Below are 21,764 nucleotides of genomic sequence, written 5' to 3' on the forward strand. Positions count from 1 at the left end.
TTTTTGGTTTTGCTTTATTGAAACAGTAAGTCAAAATTTAGATAAACTTAGATTCATCCAATTGGAGATTCCAGTGGAAGATAATACACTACATAGCCTTTCAGCTTTTCAAAATAATCTACTTATTTAGATCATCTTTCACATTCTTGAAATGTCTGTATTCAAAGCAATAACAAAATGCAGGAAAGCACTGGGCTATATTTTGTGTACTCTTGAAAGAGGGATAAAATCCACTGCAAAAAGAAAAATTAATAAAAACCAGTAAGTCTATCATTTATATTTAGTACAGAGGGTAGAAGTGAAGAGGTGTGTTTAGTGAAAGAACCATCCCATGATGTGCCAAATAGTGCTCAATTGTTTGCCAACCCGCTCAACACTTCCAGACAATAAAACTCACAAATTCCCTTATTCTTATATATATACTAAAACGCTTAACACAGAACTAGGTTGTGCTCTCATTAGGTATTTTGTATCTTTTCTATTTGAATTTTATCATTTTAATGTTAATATTAACTTTAAACAAGCACCAACCTGTGAAACACCTCTTTAACTCAAAGATTAGTATTTCACAAACAAAACAGACAAGGAAAATACTAATTCCTAAAAAAAATTAAAATTGAAATTAAATCACAGCATCACTGCAATAAAAATGCCTAATTGAAGAGTCTAGCACCTAGGCAAAGTAACTCAAGATGAACCTACAACTGAGCCTTATGAGGGAACCTGAATTACCCAACTCCAGGCAAACACTGTGGATTGCAGAGGAAGAAACAGTAGCAAATTTTTCAGCACCAAGGTACATCTACATCAGAAGAATTAATTGATGCTAATGAATGTCACTAATATAAAAGCAAAAGCAAGCGACAAAGGAAAGCAAGCATATAAACCAAAGGTTCTAAACCCTGGAGAGTTTTTCCAAATAGACTTCTTGGGATCCACCTCAGAGTAGTCCTACCAGGATTTCTGAGATTCAGACCCTGCCACAATTTTTTCACAAGATTTCCAGGTGATTTTACATGCATCCAGGGATGAGAAGCATAAGTATAAATATGCTTCTTTATAAATATGAGAAGCATAAGCATATAAATATGCTTCTTTACCTTCTTTTTTACCAAAGAAGGTAAAGAGGAAAAGGAGAGGGGGGAAAGCAAAAAGACCTTCAGAAAATAAGCACTAACCATGATTACCAATTTCTGTGTTTAAAGCATCAGCTTTTCCACTTAAACTATGCTCATTAAATTAACAGTATCCTCTACTGGTCAGGAAGAGTATCTATTATTCCTAAAACTATGGTACAGGAAAAACCTTCAACTTTGCTAATTAGCTGAAAGAGAACAAATTTAGAAACAATCGATTAGTGAACCTTCATTATGTCTACACTGTATCATAATTTAAGTGTAAAATAAGTTGGCAAATACTGTGTTGACAAAGATGGTTTTAAACTTAATTCCAACAATCAGGAGCAATTTTTATTGTAGAATTTAGCACATCCCTGCCTCCACGCACTAGATGCCAGTTGGAAACCCTCCCCTACAAAATTGTGACAATCAAAAACCTCCCTAGACATTGTCAAATGTTCCCATACCCACGGAGGGAGGGGCAATACTGCCTTCAAGTGTAAATCAATGACTTATACAATCAAAACGTTCCTGAGAAATTGGTAATCTTTAATTTTTGTATACTAGGTTCATAATAAATACCTTATTAAGTAAGAACAGCCATGGTGAAGATTTATTTTTAAATAAGTTATTATGGAGTTTGCTCATGGATATGTGTGTACATGAATGTTCTATTTTTTTTTTAACTTAAGCATCTCGTGATATATAAACCTAAGCAGTACTACAGTTTAATCAATATCTGTTTGTTCTTTTATTTTTCAATTTAAAGACCAAAATCAAAACCTCTGAATTTACACTTTTCAACATGAAAGAATCAAAGAATATAGTTATAATTATAAAGTAGCATCAGTACAGCAAATATTATCCCTATGAGTATTAATGGACTATATACTGAAACAAGGTAAAATATAATACTTTTATTTTGTACTTACTTTGAAGTGTTGCCACCAAAATCAACTACAAAAGTTTATTCTGAAAAATGCTACTATGAAGCTGCAGACTCAAATATTGATAGTTATTCAAATGGAATAACTAGGAAACAGACTGAATTGGAACCCGTGGATGGTTTTATAATATTAACTAGCAACATTTTTTTAAAGATGTAGAAGGCTACTGTTTTAATATAAATGAGGAGTCTTAAAATCTCCTCCCTTTAGTGCTTTCAATTACCACATGGCCTTAAACCAAAGACTCAAATAATTTCAAATGATCACAGATACTATTTAGGCAAAAATTCTCAGGTGTCAGTACTTTTAATGTTGTGCACATCAAATTAGAGTAAAAAGACAACTATATAAACAAGAAGCAGCCCCTCTATTTCCATGAACAGCACACTGCGTTACAGTAAACCGAGCTTATATTCAACCATCAAGTGTGGTTCTCCCATTAGTTCACTTTGTGACGGGTCTGAAAACAAACAAAAACAAACATATTAAAGATTTCAAAAAGATAAACTCAATGATTCTACTCATATGAAAATTTAGAACAGGCAAAACTAATCTAAAGGGACAGAAAACAGACCAGAGGTTGCCTGGGGCCAAGGGTGGGGAACTAACAGCAAAGAGACCAAGGAAACTTTTGGGGATGATGAAAGCATTTACATCTTGATTGGGAGGGCTAGTTACACAGCTGCACATTTACTAAAATTCACAGAACTAGACACTGAAAATGGGTGCATTCTAGTGTATGTCAATTATACCTCAATTCAGTCAATTTAAAAAGAATATACAGATTGAAAAAGTTCTCCTTTTCAAAGTCCTTAAGTTTTCCAGTGGCTTCCCAGATGACTCTAACAATCACTAATTAAGAGATTAAACAATCTCTTAATCTAACTTGCAAAAAAAAAAACACATTTTACATCTATCATTCTGTGCTCTGTTACCAACACATATACACAAACCAGAATTCTAGAGCAAGGAAACCTTAAATAATCTTCATTCTCTTGTTTGCACTGATGCGTCAAACAAAAGTCTTACTTTACCTGTGATAATGCACCTAAGAGTTTTTAAAATGAATACCAACAGTAAGCTTCCTACAGACAAATAGCCTTTTTTCTTTTTCGCCCTCTACCCCTCAACATAGGACGAGAAACAGAATACTCAATGAATTAAACTGTAAAATCACTTTGTAAAAATTAAAATAATGATTACCAAGAGTAACAGATCAATTTGGATGTTTCTTCACTGGATTTCCTAAGAGACTAAGGATTATTGCCTCCCATCAGTTCAGCAATCTCTCTACTCTCGACACTTGTCACACAACAAAGTAGCCTTAGCAACAAATGACACTGCTATAGTTATTAATAGAGTAAACTGCTAAGTATACAATAGGCATTCAAAACCTAAATTAAGAAAAAAGTATGTCTGCACACGAGTACAAAGAACAAAAATGTTTGCTGCAGCACTGTTTCATGTTACTGAGAGAGAAAAACGTACGCATTCATCAGTAATGTATCGACGCAGCATACATGCTGTAGGATACACAGAGTTGCCATACCAACTGTGCTCAAAACATAAACACTAAGCAATGCCAAATATTTTCTGACTATATATATTTGTGTGAAGCCACAGAGAGAAAAGTCTGGAAGCATATACACAAAAAGCAGCAGCCAACCAGGGAAGAGGGAGACAAGTGGGTTTGTGCAATCATGGAGAGGACTTTAGTTTCAGCTACAATGTTTTCAATTTTTAAACAAAGAATATCCTCATTTATATAATTATAATTTTCCTTTAAACTCTACTTTTTTAAGCTTCTGACTTTAATAAAATATGTGCTTATTGAATAAGTCACTTGCACCAGAAGACAGCACAGCACGCAGGCAAGGGCCTGGCCCGTGGTTCTGGCGCCTCCTCCTGTGAGGCTTCCAGGCAGGACACGGCCTCCTGGTGAGTCTCAGCTTCCACATCTTAAAGTGAGAGAACTGAGTAAACGGAAGACCATTCTCAGCACTAAGAAAAAGTCTAGTTTTGACTTTCCTACTGCCCTCCTCACATTCCCTTCCCTTCCTTATAAAATAATGTGAGGATTTTTCTTGGCCAAACTGGCTTGGCTGATGAGCAAGCAAGCAAAAACCTCATCATCTCCAAAACTTTAAAAATTGCAGATTGGAGAAATATACAGATACTCATCACAGTTTAATAGTCTTCATACAGTGTTAGATTAATACACGACTCCCTCATTATAGACTTTAAAACCCCTTCTGGGTCAAAGGTGATGAGGAGAATGTGGTGAGCAAGAGCTCTCAACACTTGCCGTGGATCAAACACCGTATGAGGCACTGGGGACACAAGGGTTAACAAGAAGTCCCCAGTCTCATGAGATTTATATTTAAGTTGGGGAAAACAAAGAAGAAACAAGAAAAATACCAGACAGGTGCTATGCAAAGAATTAGTGACGTGACAGGGTGACCAGGACCACTTTATATTAAGTAGTCAAGGAAAGCCTCTCTGAACGAATGACATTTAAACTGAGATCTGAAAAATGGGGGGGGGGGGGAGTATTCTAAGCAGAAGGAACAGCTAAGGCAAGGCCCTAAGGTAAAGCCCTAAACTGTCCATAAATTATGCAGTTACAGTTCCCACACGGGGGAAATGTCCCAAAGGGCATCGCAGTGGTCTGATCCTGATAAAAATCACCTACTCAGTCAGGGGATCTTTCCAGTACATCACTACCTTAGAGACATGCAATTAATGAATACAAAAAAACACCACAAGATACTAGGAATTTTTTTAAACATGAAATTACATCACGTCATGTCACTGCTTAAAACTATTCAATGGCTTTCTGCTGCACTCTGAATAAACTTTCTGTGGTCTGCAAGGCTCTGGCTCCTGTACTGCCCAGCTTTTCAACCTCACCTTATTCTACTTTTCACTTCCCTCAGAACACTCCAGCTCGATGGGCCCTCGTACTATGCTCTTATATGTGTTGGGAGATAATTCTCTAGGCGTCTCTCTCTCTCTCTTCAGCAAGCCTGAGAAGCAGGCGCACTGTCTGCCTTTGTTCTAAACTGTCTTTCCAAGTCTGTTTCTAAAGAAAGATGGTGTTTCCCTTGGAGCACAGAACAGGCAGGCTGACTGCCTATTATAAAAGATTCAGGCATCTTGAACTTGAGGTTCCCCTTACTGTAACAAAATATACTCCATCTGCAGGTTTCATCTAACCCTCTCTTGCTCCCCTGTGGGAACTGGGGCTCAGAAACCCAACAGAAAAGCTGATGCTCTGGCTTCTGCTACTGCTGTGAGTAATACACTGCCCTTTGTCTCTAGGAGTCTGTCTCTGCCAGCACCTAGGAAACCACGGCAGCCTAACTTGTTAGTTTGTAAGTAGGATGAGATCTTAAACTCTTCAGAGCTCTTGAGCTGATCTCAAGTTAGAGACCCTGAAAATACTGCTTCTTTTGCCTTAAATATTCTTTCTTCTACTTTTAACTCAACTATTTCATATGTCTTCCAGGAATCAAGTTATATGTCATATTCCCAGAGGTGCCTGCCTCTCCTACCCAACAACCCAAAATGAATTCTACCCAAAAGAATACAACTGTTCTTTTTATTCTGAGAATTTAATCACAAATTTTAACTATGTTTGTGTTTTATCTATAACAGCTTACCTCCCCCATTAGAAAGCACAGATGTTTGTTTTTTCCACCATCATATATTCAAAGCCTAGCCCAGTGCGGGACACATAATATTGGAGTGAGTGCTCAGTAAGTGCCTCTCCCTTTTACACAGCTTTACAGATGTTCATTTTTAAACAAATGCATTTTTATAACTAACTAAAAGATAATTATAGACCTGAACTATCATTTTACTAATTTTAAATAAGGTCTAAGTTCAATGAAAAAGCTTAGGAATTCCTGGTTTTCCTGTATTTAAAAAGTTCCCTCGGGGAAGATTCCCAAAGAGAAGGCTCACCAGACGGCTGTTGTGTCCACAGCATTTCCTTCCTGCACACTAGTAGCCAAGCAAAACTAATATAATTTAATCCTGTTGGGTTTTTCTATTTCTCCTGAATTGCAAGGGTATAAGACAGAGGCAATACTGGACAGAATTATAATTTATCTTCCTCAGAACCAGAAAAATAGAGGATAATATATGTATTGCTCTTACTTTCATATATAATGCAATCCTTCAGAAAATCTTGTTAATAATAGATTCTTCACTATTCATCATCTACAGAAGCACAATTATTGGGGGGGGTGGCAAAGGGAGACTACTGCTTAAACACAACTCTTATCTTTTTTTTTTAATTGTTTTTAAAACCAGCCATATCCCACAAATGTTCTGAATACTAAAACACCAACCTTGTTTAAGCCATCCTAAAAATACTGTATTGGACTCATCCATCAGACTTTATCAACAGGACATGAAACAAATGACTGTCATTAGCAAACTGAAATGCCTATAATCTCAGAACTCCATAAATAATTTTCATTTTTAAAACCAGTCAGAGAACAGTTATCACCATTAAATTTTATCTTGTCAGTGAATAAACACAAGTGGATCCAATCAGCTAAAAGCTCCAAAGGGACAAAGATGCTATAGGTTTTGTTTGTTGACATTGCTTTGTACCTTATTGGGACTCTATAAAAAGGTGCGGAATGACACTTACCATTAAGAATATCTTCAAATCCAATAGTCTCATCATTACCCCTCAAAATATCCAGTGAAAGGTTTGAGCTTGGAAGAAATGGAAGACGCTGAACCTTCAGGAAAAGTGTAAAAGGGCAAAATTAGAAAAAACCAAGGGGGAAACCAGATCATATTGACCACAACCATGAAGGCACAATTATGAACTACACGATCAAATTTCACATTCTTCATTCTTTATTTGTGAAGTTCACAAAACTAAGTAAAATATTACTTTAACCAGTAAGGGAAAAAAAACACAAGTTCGTATTTTAGACCAAACCAAATATGTAAAAATTCAAAACTTTACTCAAAATATATAAAGACACTGAAATTTTAAGCTTTTACCAACATTTAATAATCCCATGAGGTTTGCACACATTTGAGGGCTTTGCTTCTGTCCAAGAAAACCAGAGCACAAACCATATGATAAAATGCAAAATCCTAGAACCTAATACCATTTATTCCTAATAAATGCGAGATGATCAAATTCCTGAAGAAATTCCAACTCAGTGAGAGCATTATTCTACTCAGTAAACTGACTGTTCTTTTATGTTGTTTTATATCGCTCATAGTGCAAACTTAAATTACCCTTAAAACAGTACTAGTAACAGAAACGAAGATCAAAGTCACCTGTGGACCTTTAAAAAATGCAGCACCATTCCGAACCAGTATTATCTACTTTTTTCAATAATTAAATACATATACTGCAAACGAATACCTAAGTATAGTGGAGAGAGCATGGGCTGTACAGTCAGAGAGATGAGTATTCAAATTCTGCTCTTCCTACTTACCAGTCCACTGGCTTTACCTAAATTACCTGACCTGTCTCATGCTCAGGTTCCTCATCCGTTTAACAGGATAATACCATCTTGCTCTTGAACCCATAGCGTAGTGCGGTATAAGGTATGGATACACACTCGTTGGCACTCAACAAACATTAATGTAGTCAAACCAAATTTTCAGTTTTTCTGTTCTTTGTTAGTTGTCCAGCAGTAACTGGAACCAACGCAGTAAGATGTGACAGAATCTAGAGCACAGACTGGGGGACAGTTCTTCCACACTCAGGAGGACATTTCTGAAGATCTTATTCCTGAGCAACAGGTATATGCAGTGGTATACAGCCTGCCTATTAGACACTTCCACTTGGATATTCCTAGGGGCATCTCGAATTCAATGTTACCCCCCAAAAGGGAAAAAACATGAAAGTGTATACAGGTGAGTTTTCAGACAGAACCTATAATTTGAAGAAGTTTTCTGTTTCAAAGCTTCTTTTCTCTATGAAGTTGGAATTGAGCTCATATCCAAAAAGGGGGAACATAGGACAGGTTGTAGGGAAGAAGAAAAAGTAAGGTTCGTACAGCTGTTACTAAAATAGAAGCTCCTTCCAACTGAGATCAACACACATGCGGGATCACCCACGAACTCACCTGCTGCACTGCCTTGAATTCCATTTGTAACTTTAGTGGAGCAAATAGACCCTGGATGTTTCTCAGTGTGGAAAAGTTCATTTTATCTTGGTTGAGCTGGAACTACAAAAGACGACAATGCAATTTTAAATGTGACATTCAACACTCTGCTGCCACAGCAGTGATACTCATGTTAACACAACACTTAGAGGAAGGGTTTCAATATCTATCACTGCAATAAAAACAAAGGTTTTTACTAATTTCTTCAATACATTTTAGAATATGTATGACTATATTTTATCTAGCATGCAGGTATATTCCATTAATGTAAAATTACCTAAAATTTAGATCTACAAAACTAATAAATTAAGGAATGTTTTAGATACTGCAAAAAAGTATATTTACAAAGCGTAACTGTATTTCAGTGCTTTTGATTAGAATTACTCCCAAACTGGCAGAGCAAAGAAAAGGTATAATCTGAGATCCAGGAATACTTACAGTGACAAAAATTATTAAGAAATTCTAAGTGTGAAAGAATCTACTTCAAAGGATTTCATAAAAGAAATAATCAGACCCATTATACCATGCTGTTGATTAAACTACAATGTTTTAACTCCACTGTTCTGAGTAATTGAGTCGGGGCGGGGGGGACCACAAACTGAAAATTCTGTCCAATTTGTGTTGGGTACTAATAAGCAGTTTTTTTCCAGTATCATACTTTAACCGAGCCCTGATCTTCCTTCTAAAAAACAAGTCAGGTTTAGCCCATCTAAATGTGCATAATTTTTCTTGTGAACCCAAACACAGAACTTCACATTTACCTCTTTAATTTAATGGTTTTTCTTGAAGTTTGGGCCTAGGTTTTTGGTCTGTTGTGTCATCTGTGATACAGTTCACTTATTCATCAAAATGAGCTAACTTTACCAGCTTTTTTCCCCCCACAAACCTGATTTCTATGCTTTCTATGGTTAATCTCAGATCTTTGAAAAACAACCCTCCTGAGTCAACTTCTGAGCCTGAAATCAGAACGCACCTGAGGCAGCCAGGGACCCTTTCACTGTCTCATCTAATTTGCATTTCAGTTTCATCTTTATATTATTTGTTCCACTCTTTCTTATAGAAAGATCTTTCCCCTTGCTAAAGAGGGAGGAAACAAACAAAAAGGAGCAGGTCAGCGTTCTGTTAACTGGGGAACACTGCACCGTCATCCCCGAGTAGTAAGATAACCTGTTTCTTCTGCTCTGAACATGTATTTAAAACCCTTTTGGTTGTCTTTAGGACATTTGTACAGGCTATACCTTTTTTGGGAATGACCTTCCCCACCTATTTATCTGGTTAATACTGGTCTAAAACTGTTCAAATGTCCCCTTTCTAGAAAGCCTTCCACAAGCCCTAAGCACAGGTGGTTGCTCCATCCTTGGTCCCCTACAACACTTTATGAAGCCCCTGTCCACTGCTTGTCCTCCCATTAAATTTTCAGCCCCTTCAGGATGGGGATTACATCACATTCACTGTGTACCTACTGTGCCTAGCAGTAATTTGGAGATGCAGTGCTTGAAAAAGAGATGAAGGTTAGAGACATGGGCTTGGAGAACAATAACAAAAATGTCTGGGGAAAAATATAGCAGAAAACAGGATCATCAAATGAGAAAATATTGAGAGGAATGGAGAGGTGCACTAACCTCTAGAAATGTCCATAGAAAAGGCAAAGAAGAATGTGTAGAAAGGGCGCTTTAGTGAAGCGGTGTAACAGTAACGCAAAGCTATGCTGGAAGGATACTGACAACAAGGCCTGCTGTTCTTCATGGTCAAACGCTCAACACCAGGATTGTCTTAAAAAAAATTACCAACGGTATTTTTCTCATAGAGAATAAAAATAAAGACACAGGTAACATACTTACATTTTTTTCCGATAATTCAAGAGGATGACTGGGCAGAAGTTCATTTTTCACACAGGAAAAACTGGAAATAAACATTTGAGAGAGACTGATTATATATCACTCAATGCCTGAAGTTCAAAACGACATCTATCCATGTTGTAACATAATGAAATGACATGAGGGAGGTTTTTGGGGGAATGATGAAACCGTTGTATGTCCTGATTGTGGTAGGGTTAAGGGAATTGATACATATATTAAAATTCATATACACCCAAAAAAAAGGAAAAAGTCAGATTTACTGTGTAATTGTTTTAAATGCATCTTTTATAGGTACTGTTTGGGCAAGACTTCAATTCACTGAGAAGCCTCCAAAACATGGTGCCAAATGATGACCTATATCTAGAAGAAATTTAATAAAGTATGTTTATTACTATTACTCTGATGACATGATTCTTGTATTATGTAAAATATCTAAGCCTCTCCTGTTCAGAGCTAATGCATATGTGACAGTTAATATATTTTTGATGAACACATGTTGAATAATCTGGCATTTCCCAAACACCAACTATGTACAATGTACTACATTAAATGACACACACCTAATGACTATCATATTGTCAACACCAGGATTTGAGAGCTGACAAAAACCTTAGCAATCCTACAACAACAGTATTTATTGAATACTGTCTTTGTACAGAACATCATCCTTGAAGTGGAATTTGAAAATGGTTCTGCTAATGGCAGGCCTAGAGTCTGAGAAGGAGGAGCATTTCACGTGAAAAACAAAAACAAAAACCAAATCATCAGGACCTGGTTATTGGTCAGCTTATGAATTTGATTATACTATAAATCAAATTACATCTCCAATTCCGAAGGCAATATACTGCCATCTTTCACTACAAAATGAAAAGACAATAATGAGGTGTTATGTCTACTACCAGAAACCAGTCTTAGAATGACATTCCATTATAGTAAGACTAAACACCTTAAAATTAGATATAAAACTCAAAAATTCAAAACACAGTATATACATGGGAGAGGAAGCATGAACCTCATTTGATTAAGCAGAAAAATAATCTGCCAAGAAAAAGAATCAATACTAGAAATTGAGACTAAACAGATCGAAACATAAAGGAAATCGAGGGAAAGGGTATAACCAAAGTGCTCAAACCAGAAAAGAAAAATAACAGCATCTAATACTTAGTGCTTACTAAGGTCAGGTACTAAGTATTTTTCATGTATTAACTCATTTATTCTTCAAAATAAGATATATGCTATTACCAGCATTATTTCACAGGTGAGGATACGGAGGAATAGAACAACTGAATAAACTGCCCAAAGGCATACATCTAGTAAATGGCAGGGCCAGGACCAAAACCCAGGCAGCCTGAGTCCCGAGTCTATGCTCTTTACTGCTATATTCTAATCTCTCCCAAAGAAATGCGAATCACTCCAACAGTTAATGAGATAAAGAGACAAATGGCTCTCCAAGCTATTAGCAACAAAAAGAAGAATCCTACCAAATCATGCTACTGGGTAACATCTCCTGAAAGGATGCCCTACCCTGGGAACCTACTACTCTCATAAAATGCTTCTTACGCTATAGAAAACATCCAAGCTTCCACTCCCCTCCTTCCCCAGTCTAAAGTATATTACCTGCTATCCCCTAAAGTAAATATATATTTACGGCCTATCAAAATAGTTAAAGAATATTGTGAAAAATAATTCACATTTTATTATAACAAAATCAAAGTCACAATTCCCCCATATACCCTTTTCGAAGAAGATCATGACTTTCAAAAGGTCCACTTGCTGAAAGTTCAGTAACTGGAACACTGTCCTTTAGCTGAGATCCAAGCCCTCTGGCATTCTACAACACAAATAAAAAACACTATTAAATACAAAAAAATTTTTTTTAAAAATCACACTGAACTAGACTATGTATAAAACATTGTTTAAGCACTAGAGAGAAAAGATAAGGTCTTTGCCCTCAAGGGGCCCACAGTCTAGATAATTACCACAAGCCTTAGCATTACAGTAGAGGGATACACACGGTTCAGCGAATAATATCAAATTTGCGGGTAGGAAGGATTACTGAGTTGATCTCCGAGTGCTGTCAGATTGAAAAGCATTCCTCTTCCAGTTTTCAATTCTGCATAGCAAGGTTTGCATGGTATGTGATCTCTCCCACCAAAGCTGTTTTTAAAAAAACCTTTCACTGATTTATCAATGTCTTGTCTGAAGAAAATGTCCAAGGTCCTAAGCCTGGAACACAAGAACCTGCACAACAGGTTTCAATCCCCCAACACAGAAGTCATGGTTAATTAGGAAAAGAATCTGGAATCTAGTGTGGGCTGTGACTAACAATATGTGCCTGTGATGAGGCACAGAACCTCTCTGGCCCCTTCCAGGCCTAGAGTTGTATGACTCTACCTTTCCAAATTGATCTTCTGCTACTTTACTACATGAACTTTCTCCTCCCCGACTGCTTTATTGTAAAGTGACAGAAGAAAGGTTTCTTCTGGGCACAAAGAAAAGGGGAATTCTGATCTCTGGGTTCTACAATTATCACTTTCCCAATTACCTTCTGTAAAACATCACGATTAGTACCTGATGTTTCTAACACAGTATCAGAGGAAAACAAAACTATGAAAAGTTAATGAACACTAGTTATGCTTCGAGTGTTTATAAAATCTCTTTACTATGATCAGCCATATTTACCAACAAAAGCTTTCTAATTTGGATGGCCTAGCCGCAGCACTGGCATCACAGTCATGGGCAATGACAATTCAGCAATCTCTCCCAAATACCGTAACTTTTAAGTTAAAAAGAGAGAAAGAAGGGGGAGGGTATAGCTTAAGTTGTAGAGTGCAAGCCTGGGATGCATGAGGTCCTGGGTTCAATCCCCAGTACTTCCTCCGAAAATAAGTAAGTAAACCTAATTACCCGCCCCGGAAAAAAAAAATAGAGAGGGGGGGGGGAGATCCAACAATACTTAAAAGTGGGAAGCAGCAACTAATTTTTCCCCCTCCAACATCTGACATACTACAAGCTCCCAAAGATACTCGCAGAGTAAACCGAGTGACAGAAATGCGACCTATAGTTGTGGGTTTGTTATCAAGAGTATCCGAGGGTCAGGGATGGGTAAGGAGTTTGAGGACTCGACTCCCAAAGGTTCTCTCCACAGGGGAGGGGTAGTCGGCGGCGCCGCACCCCAGAGCGTTACACTTTCGGATTTGCCCTTTGGGGCTCGGCGCCAACTACCGGAAGGGTCCGGGGCTAGGACGGGGACCAGCTGGGGAACGTGGGGATGGGAAAGAGAAAAGGAGGCGGGAAAGGATGAAGCCGAAGCGCTGCTCGCAGGACCAGCGCGGGAGCCGGGCCCGGGCGACCGCCACGAACCCCCCATCTCCGTGACTCGACAGATCATGGCGCCCGAGGCCCGCCTCCTCCTCCCGCCGCCGCCGCTACCACCGGGGGCCGGGCTGGGAGGCGGAGGCCTGCTCCTGCGTCCATGGGCCCGAGCCCCCGGCAACTCGGGTCGCCCGGGGTCTCACTCACCATCTTCACCTCGCTCTGCGCACACCCTCTCAGCCCGTTACGGTCAGCCGGCCCCGCCGCTCACTTCCGTTTCCGGGGTTGCCCCCCCCACGTCCGCCGGAAGTGCGTCCGTCCGGGCGAGGAAGGAAGGAGGGCGCGGGGCGCCGGGAGGGAGCCGCGCGGGGCCGAGGCTCCCACGCCTGAAGTCCCGAGGGACCGGGGGCCAAGGGCGCAGTAAGGGTGTGGGCGGGAGGCGGGCGGGCTCGGGAGGCGACGTGCGGGGGAGGGGAGACGAGGCCCTCCGCCCCCGCCCTCATCCCCGACCGCTAGCGCCGCGTGTGGAGATGGGCAGTGCGCGTTGCTAGACGCATCGCCTAGTTAACTGAGAATCTCTTTGAGGTCGAGATTGCATTTTTCGTAAGGGTAAACGAGGCCTAGGTGGGATGAGTGACTGGCCTGCAGTCGTCCAGCTAGTAGGACAAAAGTGGAACACAAGGCTTTTTTGCCAGTTTGTTTCTACTTTTTAAAGTCAGCGTTCGATAAAGCCTGCAATGTTCAGGACCTTGTGCTGAGGCTAAGAATGAACAGAAATGAACCTGGTTGTTGTGGTTCCTGGGCTACGGGAGTAGAGGAACTTGGGGGTGGGGGGGTTAACAACTAAGTATACATTCTGACATTTTGCGGCTCTTAAAACAATTCCAAGGGCTGTACGTGAACTGTCTCATTTAATCCTTTCAATAAACTAATGAAGTGGGTACTACCATTACCTCAGTTTTATAGGCGCTAAAAGCAAGACATACAAGTTTAAGTAATTATGCCCAAGGATGCATAATCTGTTGTAGTCATAACACTATACTGTATTGCCTTCCAAATATAATGTGGCAAAGTGGACTCATGCTCTTGCACCGTGTGGTGGAGATAACTTCAGGAATCCTTGGGCTTACAGCCCAGGTATGAGTGAAATAGGTAGGAGACTATTTGAAAAAACATTGTGGGCAGGTTTGCTTACGCAAAAATAAAGTGGGGATGAAGGCTGATACTCAGAGTAAGGTAGCATGTAGTGTGAGATCAAGTTTAGGAGGTGGAAGCAAGCTTGTTACCGGGGCCTATTGTGTGCCAGGTTAAAGATAAGGCTTTATCTTTAAAAAAAAAAAAAAAAAAAACCATTGAAGGATTTTAAGGAGGAGGTGATAAGGGTGTGTGTGTCTTGCATATCCATTGTCATGGTCCCACAACCTTGAACTCCTGGGATAATACAGACTGCCGGTATCCTGCACCGCTGTCCTTAGTGTTTCCTTCTCACTCTTCAGAATGTCTGTGTTTACCTTGAGATTTGAGCTTGAGTGTTTCATTTGCATATTTTTCCTTTCACTCAGTTCTGCCAAAGGGGAAATTTTAAAACTGCAGCTCTTCAAAAAAAAAGTCATTTTCATGTTTGTTGAGTGCTCACAGTTTGGTCATTAAATCCTTGTTGAGCATTTGCTTAGTACTAGATTCTGGGGCTAAAGAGAAGAAAAGCCATTTCTCTGTGCTTGATACTTTCATTTTCCTGGGGAATAGACATGTACACAAATATTTAAAATGCCAGGTGGTCAGTGCCTGATAGAGAAAAGAGCTGGATCAGGAGGTGGCTGGGAACAGGGAAGAACGGCATTTGAGGAAGAGGAAACGTGGAAAGGCAGGAATTTGCAAAAGGGTACATTTGAAGAGTATTTCTGTGTGGATGGAGTTCTGGGTAAGTGGTTGGAACAAGGTGAGATGAGATGGGAGGGCTTGCTTGGGGCTAAAATGAAGGGCCCATGTACTGTATGCTGAGGTTTTTAGATGTTTTCTCGAAGGAAACAGGAGATGATGGAGGTCTTGTCATAAAGACTTTTTTTTTTAATTTTTTGAAGTATAGTCAATGTGTCAATTTCTGGTGTACAGCATAATATAAATGATTGGTATTTTAAAAAATGATGCAGCACGAGGGATGTATGAAATTGGGAGAAATGAGGAACCAGAATGCCATTTAGAGTGGTGCAGTAGGCTGAGGCAGAGGTGAAGAGATGAATGAAGGTAGCACAGTGTACTGGAGAGACTTCTAGAAGCAGTGAGAAGGAGGGATGAACCTGAGAAGTAGTAGAACACAAGAGGCAGCCGAGGAAGGGGAGCTGCCACGGAGACAAGAAACGGGCGAGAGGCAGATGGAGAAGCAAACTGCTGTCTTGGACTGCAGAGGGGAAGGAAGTGCTGAGAGGTTGAAAGGAAGTCGAAAGAGAGGCTAGAAAATGATTTTAAAGTAGCTTTTAAAAAATCACGAAGTCTTGAAAATAGGCCTATGGTGGCCAATGTGAAGGAACGCAAGGAGAAAAATCATATTTTGAGCAGTGCACACACCCATATTTATATCCTTTTTAAAAGTTCTGTTGCAGCATTAACTAATACAAAGCAGTGTTGAGTAGACTAAAGTAGTTTAAAGAATTAGATTTGATGCTAGAATGGTTTGATATGTTTGCTTAAGCTTTAGGTATGTTACATAGTTTGGAGGATAGAGTAATAATGCTAGTTGTCATCTGCTGTGTGTCAGGTCCTGTTCTTAGTTCTTCACGTGCGTCGTGCGTCGTTTCAGTTAATCCTCGGTTACTCTATGAGGTAGGTACTACTGCGTCCACATTTTACAAAGTAATCTGGTTTGTTATGTGCGTTGAATGACAACAGGTGCCCCATTTTACTTCACTTTTCGTTATCTTCCTTGAATTCACCCTTAGGCCTCTCTGGCACAAATCCATGTTGACTGTATGTTATTGAACATAGAAAAAACTCCCATGGAGAATGCAGGCTGGTATTGAAACAGGGGTGAGGAGCAGGTGAATGAGGACAGCCAGGCAGTAGCTGATGGTGCTAACTAGGAGATGTGAAAGCATGCTGAGTTGGAAAATTCCCAAGGCGTCAGTTGAATCCTCATCCCTCCAAAAGTAGAGAAAGGGCGGAGTAAAGCAGACGCGTGCACTTTCGCAGAAGAGGGAGTTGAGCGGTAATGGTAATGATCAGTAGCTGTCAGGAGCAAGAGGCAGTGGGTCAGGGAAAGTGTGAGAAGGAGTAGACACCACAGGACAAGCTTTGGAGGAAAGCAGCATCATTTACAAGAGAGCTAGGTTTCCATTAAGCTAAGTTGTGGAAAGAACTGGTAGCAAAGTGAAAAATACTGGGAAGTCTAGTTGCATGGTCCAGGGACATAGCGGCAGGGGCTTGTGAAAGCGGACAGGTGAGTTCAGGGGGCCAGGGGCTGAGCAGGTGACGGTAGCGGAGGAGTACCTGGGGTAGAGAGGTCAGGGTTCTCTCCCTTACGCCCCCATGCAGCCTGTACACGCTGCACCACAGCCTTGAGCCCTCACTGTGCTGGCCTACTTCCACACCTCTGTTTCTCTCCCACAGGCTCCTGCAGTCAGGGCCAGTGTCTCACACATTATTGGATCTACATCTGCACAGAGAGAGCATCCAAAAAATGTTTATTAAATGAAAAGTAGGGGAGGGGAATGAATGGCTGGGGTTCCTAGTAGGTAAGACAGACTAGATATGCCGATCCAAGATATTTGGACAAGTTTCCGGAAGCACCCTCCTGGGCTTGGAGCCCAAGCCTAAAGCGCAGCCCTGTCAGCCGAGTCCCTAAATCTCTATCTCGTTCCAGTTATGCCCTTTCCCCCAGGACTATACTCAGCAAAAATTGGCACTCCACCACGAAGTCGACAACTCTGTCATCCAGTCACATCAGGAGCCACAGAGTGTGTGTGTGTGTGTGTCTGTGTGTGTGTGTGTGTGTGTGTGGTGTGAGGTGCCCACTCTTCCCCTCCCCCGCCGGCTACAAATTCTGACCAGTCTTGCTTGGTCTTTTTTTCCTCCCAGTCTCTGAGGACAGTTCTTCTCAGTCATATGGATTCTTTTGCTTTGAAATCAGAATGGGGGGATTTGGAGAGGGGCTAGTGGCAGGGTCAGTAGTGATGGTTTTCCATAGAATTTAGGGTGGCAGAAGCATGAGAGCTCCCTGGTCTGAGAGAGATGAGAGGGGAAATAATTCAATCAGTGTAAAAAGTTTGTAAAACTTACTGTCTTCAAGGTACCTAATACTTAGTCGGTCATAAGACTGTCTGAGTTTCAGAAATTGCTCCCCTACAAGGTTTGGCAGGGGAGTTCATGTGAGGGGGTGGTACAAATCTCTACTAAAAAGAAAGCTCCTGTGTTTCAGAGGGCCTGAAAAGAATCTGCAAATTTTAAATAGTACATCCAACTCTTCTTTAAACTATCTTAATTCTTGTAGTGTTGGGAGAGTCTCAGTGTGCTTAATTTAAGATAAATCCTGTTCACACATCTTTCTTGGCAAGTCCCTTGTAAGTGTTAAGGGATGGAGGAATACATTACATCAGGTTTATCTGACAGACCCTTTTCTTTAACCCCGAGAGATGAGTGTTTCATATTTCTTCTGAAATACTTTGCTGACTATGATTTCAGTTGGAGCTGCTTTTAAAAGAGTGTCCTCTGATTATGAAAAGCTGGGTTTTGAGAGTAAGTACTTACTAGACTCTTGAATCCAGGTGTTTTGTTTTACTGTTTTACATGTTCATTGCATCAGACACAGCAGAGGTTTAGCATTCCGTTTTCCATGCTTTCATAGCCCTGTTTCGGGTCTGTGTTTTTAAGAAGTCGTTTATATTTTCAGCATAGAATCTTTATTCCTTTGCCAGTGGAGCATACAGTTTGTAGATTATATGCAATGAATTTTAAGTTCTAGACCTGTTTCTGTTACCCTTCATTTGCTGGCCCGCACGTAGGAGCATAGAGTCATTTTAATATTAACTAAAAAATGTAATTCAGAGTGCATATCTGCCAAAAGCACTGTACAGTGCCTCAGAGAGCTTGATACATCATACATGTCTGCCTGATGGTGTCTGTCCACATACTGTCTTCACATTCTGGTGTCAGTATTCCCCTCCACTGCTGTGGGTAATTGAGAGGGGAAGTTTTTGTATTTTTGAAAATTCAAAAATGTATTCACTGAAGACCATGAAAGACTTAAGTAGAGAAAATTTGCATGTATTCAAAGTACACCAAAAGGGTACCTCAAAAGCAATTTACTTTAATCTTACTTGGAATCAGTAAGGTGGTTTAGAATCTAAAAGCTGAAAAAGGCAGCCCAAGTCACTCTGATTGATGTATGATTGGGTTACTTGACTTTTTTGTTCTTCCTCCTGAAGGCAATGCATGCTCGTTGTAGAAAATTAGAAACCATCAAAAGGCAGAAAGGCGGGAGCCGAGAGCGGAGGTGACTGCGGTGCACGCGCTGGCTCTCAGGTGTTCTTCTGTCAGACAGAATGTATCTGCCTGTCGTTTGAGAGAAAATAGAGTGACTCCATTTCCTAAGTGAGCTGGGAAGTTTTCTCTTAGCTTTTTTCATGACTGTGTTGTTACTTAATAAAATATGTCATTCTGAAGCCTTAGAAAACACCCTTCCTCTCCTTCTTCAAGAATGGTGAGTTACACGTAGGCTGTTTAGTCAACATTTTTCATTCTGTCAGCATGGTTGGATGCCAAGTGGCTGTTCTGAGGGATTTTTGAAGGTACGTTTTTTTTGATACTTTGCCAGGGAAATCATAACTCTTAAAATGCTCCATAGTCCTAACCATACAATTGGATTTATGGATAGATATTATGTTCCATGTTTTGTTGTTTTCTCACTGTTTTAGTGTCTGGGATTAACGCCAAAGGCTATTCAGCCTCACTCTATTTATTACATTAGAGTGTACAGCTAAGTTTACACAATGGAGTTTAGAGGGGGGAAAAGGACCTTGTTTGTTTATCATTCTACCTACGTGTCTTTACACCAGTGAGAAAGGAAAGTATTATTTCTCAAATAACTCAGTGAAATCTCCTGAGAAATCAGGCATCACACTTAACAGAATCAATTACCTGATGCCTGAGCCACAGGAACAGCTTCTTGCCTTCTTCCAGACCGTCTTCCATACGGCTGCCAAAAACGTTTTTTCCCCTAAAAGTCAAGTCTGTGGCTCTTCTCCCAAAAGCCCTCCACTTGCTCCTGGCTCCCACCCTCCAGGGTTGACTCCAACTCTGTGGGATGGCAGACAGGCCTTTTGTGATCTGGCTGCCAACGTCATTCTTAAATCCTTTACTCTAGTCATGTTAAATTACTCGGAATTCTCTGAAAACGGCATTGCTTGCATGCCCCTGTCCTTTTATTCCTGCTCCCCCTCCTTCTGGAAGGCTCTAGGCACCATCGCACGCAGCATCACTTCCTCTATGAAGCCATTCCTGACTTGCTCCTCAGCCCTGCTTTCCCCCTTCCAGGGAGAGTGGACCCTCCGTGCCCCATCACATCGACACACTTGTTCCGCAGCATCTGTAACACATTGTTGCACTTCCTGTGCCACAATTTTGTGGGCAATCTTTCCGGAGCTGATTATATCCTTTTGTAGCGCTCAGCTTCCTTTAGGAACATCATGGTAGCCTTTCAGCTGGCTGACCTGCCTCCACTCTCACCTGCTCCCTGATTCGCTCTCCATGTCATCCCCAGAGTCCTGTAAGCTCAGTAAACAATAGCTGTATTTCAAAGGCTCAGTAGGGACTGGGTAAAATTAGCTTCAGGGTATAACTAGCACTGGGTCTAATTTATTTCCTATATCAAAATTGCCTAGACCCTAGCACCAGGGCTGTGAGAAATTACGTAAAGAATTAGATGTAGACAGCCAGAAAAGTCACAGAGCCAAAAAGATGCGGTTGCCAGACCTCAACCAGGGCTGCCAGAACTTGCATGGGTGGGATGTTCAGGGGTGTGTTACTGGGGCTTTCTTGTGGTCCTGGGTCAGAGTGGTAATGAAGTCAGGAAACCCTGTCCAGTGACCAGAAGTAGTAGCAATATTCTTTGTTTGGAGCTGAGAGGGATGTACAGTGTGGGAGCTACAAAGACCAATAGATTCAGTCTTGTCAAAATATATTCCCCGAGGATCTGAAATTTCAAAATACTGTAGTTTGTATATGTTTACTTGGAATACAAAATAATTCCTTCCTTTACCACTATATTTATCAAAGAATTGTTTTGAGACATCATTTTAAAAAAGAATGACTGGGACATTGTGCTGTACACCAGAAATTGATATATTGTAACTGACTATACTTCAGTTTAAAAAAAAGAAAGAAATGTAAACTGATTCAGAAGGTGTAAATTTGTATTTCTGCCACAGTTAAAATTTTTGTTGACCTGATGGGTTAGAAGTGAGAGCTTACTGTCATTTTAGTTTGTGTCTTCCTGATTGCTGTTCAGATTAAGCAATTTTTCATGTTTATCATTTAGATTTGCTTTCCTGGAAATTCCTGTTCATACAGCCTTTGCTCACTTTTCTGTGGAGTTTTTCTTCTTCTTAAAAATTTGTAGGCATTTCTTGCATACTATGGATGTTAACCTCTGTCTTATACACTACAGATATTTCCCACAATCTTTTGTTTATGGTAATATTTTTCTTTTGTTTATAGTATCTTTGACCTAAACATTTATAATAAATGTCTCTTTGCCTTTACAACTCTGTGGCTTATTCCTTCAGTTGAAAATGTTTCCCCAACTCCTAGTGTATAAGTTTATTCTCAAATTTTATTCTAAAATACTGTTTTTCACATTTTGTTTTTAATTCACTTATGAATATAGATTATGATTGGAGTCTGGTTTTATTTCCCTCTAGAGGCTATTTTAAAATCCTGTTTGTATTAAGATACGCTTTGAGACTTTCCATTCTTATGATCTAATTTTTTTCCAAATTTAACAAAATTTGGTAACATTTACTGTACATATATGGGCCAAATACTTTCCTAAGCACTTCACATATTTCAGCTCATTTAATCCTGGCAGCAACATTGTAGGTCAATTTTATTATTCCACGTGAACTTTAAAATGTTTTTATCAGATTAAAAAGAAACCGTTGGGATTATGATTAGAATCACTTTAGGTTTATACATTGATTTGGGGAGAATTAACATGTTTTATATACTTCAGTAATATTTTTATACATTTTGTCATATGTCTTAAACCTGTCTGGTCAAATTTAGCCTTAAGTCTTCTGCAGTTTTATCACTATTAGAAGTGGAATATGTAGGGGTTTTTTTCATTTTCACTTCTATCTGGCTGTTCCTGTAAGCACCCTTACTGAT

At 39.8% G+C, this 21,764-nt stretch overlaps 1 protein-coding gene and 1 long non-coding RNA gene across 14 annotated transcripts in view; one reads left to right on the forward strand and one right to left on the reverse strand.

The window, feature by feature from the left end:
* POMP (proteasome maturation protein) lies at nucleotides 1–13,733 on the reverse strand. Its single transcript, XM_032496380.1, has 6 exons — nucleotides 13,596–13,733; nucleotides 11,807–11,904; nucleotides 10,056–10,116; nucleotides 8,176–8,277; nucleotides 6,729–6,822; nucleotides 1–2,525 (listed from the first exon to the last, which is right to left on the reverse strand). The coding sequence occupies exons 1-6, from the start codon at nucleotides 13,596–13,598 to the stop codon at nucleotides 2,458–2,460; spliced, it is 426 nt and encodes a 141-aa protein (XP_032352271.1). The 5' UTR covers nucleotides 13,599–13,733; the 3' UTR covers nucleotides 1–2,457.
* Nucleotides 13,690–21,764, forward strand: part of LOC106730731 — a 19,057-nt gene continuing 10,982 nt past the window's right edge. For 3 of the 13 annotated variants that reach the window (XR_004325769.1, XR_004325770.1, XR_004325772.1), the window contains exons 1-2: nucleotides 13,693–13,808; nucleotides 15,163–15,309. This is a non-coding gene — a long non-coding RNA (uncharacterized LOC106730731). Of the gene's footprint in view, nucleotides 13,815–13,839; nucleotides 13,974–14,461; nucleotides 14,541–15,162; nucleotides 15,310–21,764 lie in introns of those variants that run through there. The other 10 variants (XR_004325765.1, XR_004325766.1, XR_004325771.1 and 7 more) reach the window with 9 other exon arrangements.

Source organism: Camelus ferus, chromosome 14 (genome assembly GCF_009834535.1).
Source record: "Camelus ferus isolate YT-003-E chromosome 14, BCGSAC_Cfer_1.0, whole genome shotgun sequence".
Lineage (NCBI taxonomy): Eukaryota > Metazoa > Chordata > Mammalia > Artiodactyla > Camelidae > Camelus > Camelus ferus.

Bases quoted from the DNA above. Each gene is read 5' to 3' on its own strand.
- POMP (XM_032496380.1), bottom strand. The intron at 10,117-11,806 runs GTATATGGGGGA...GTTTATTTCCAG, and splicing joins CATGATCTTCTTCGAAAAGG to TTTTTCCTGTGTGAAAAATG. The intron at 2,526-6,728 runs GTAAGTGTCATT...GTTTGTTTTCAG, and splicing joins ATTTGAAGATATTCTTAATG to ACCCGTCACAAAGTGAACTA.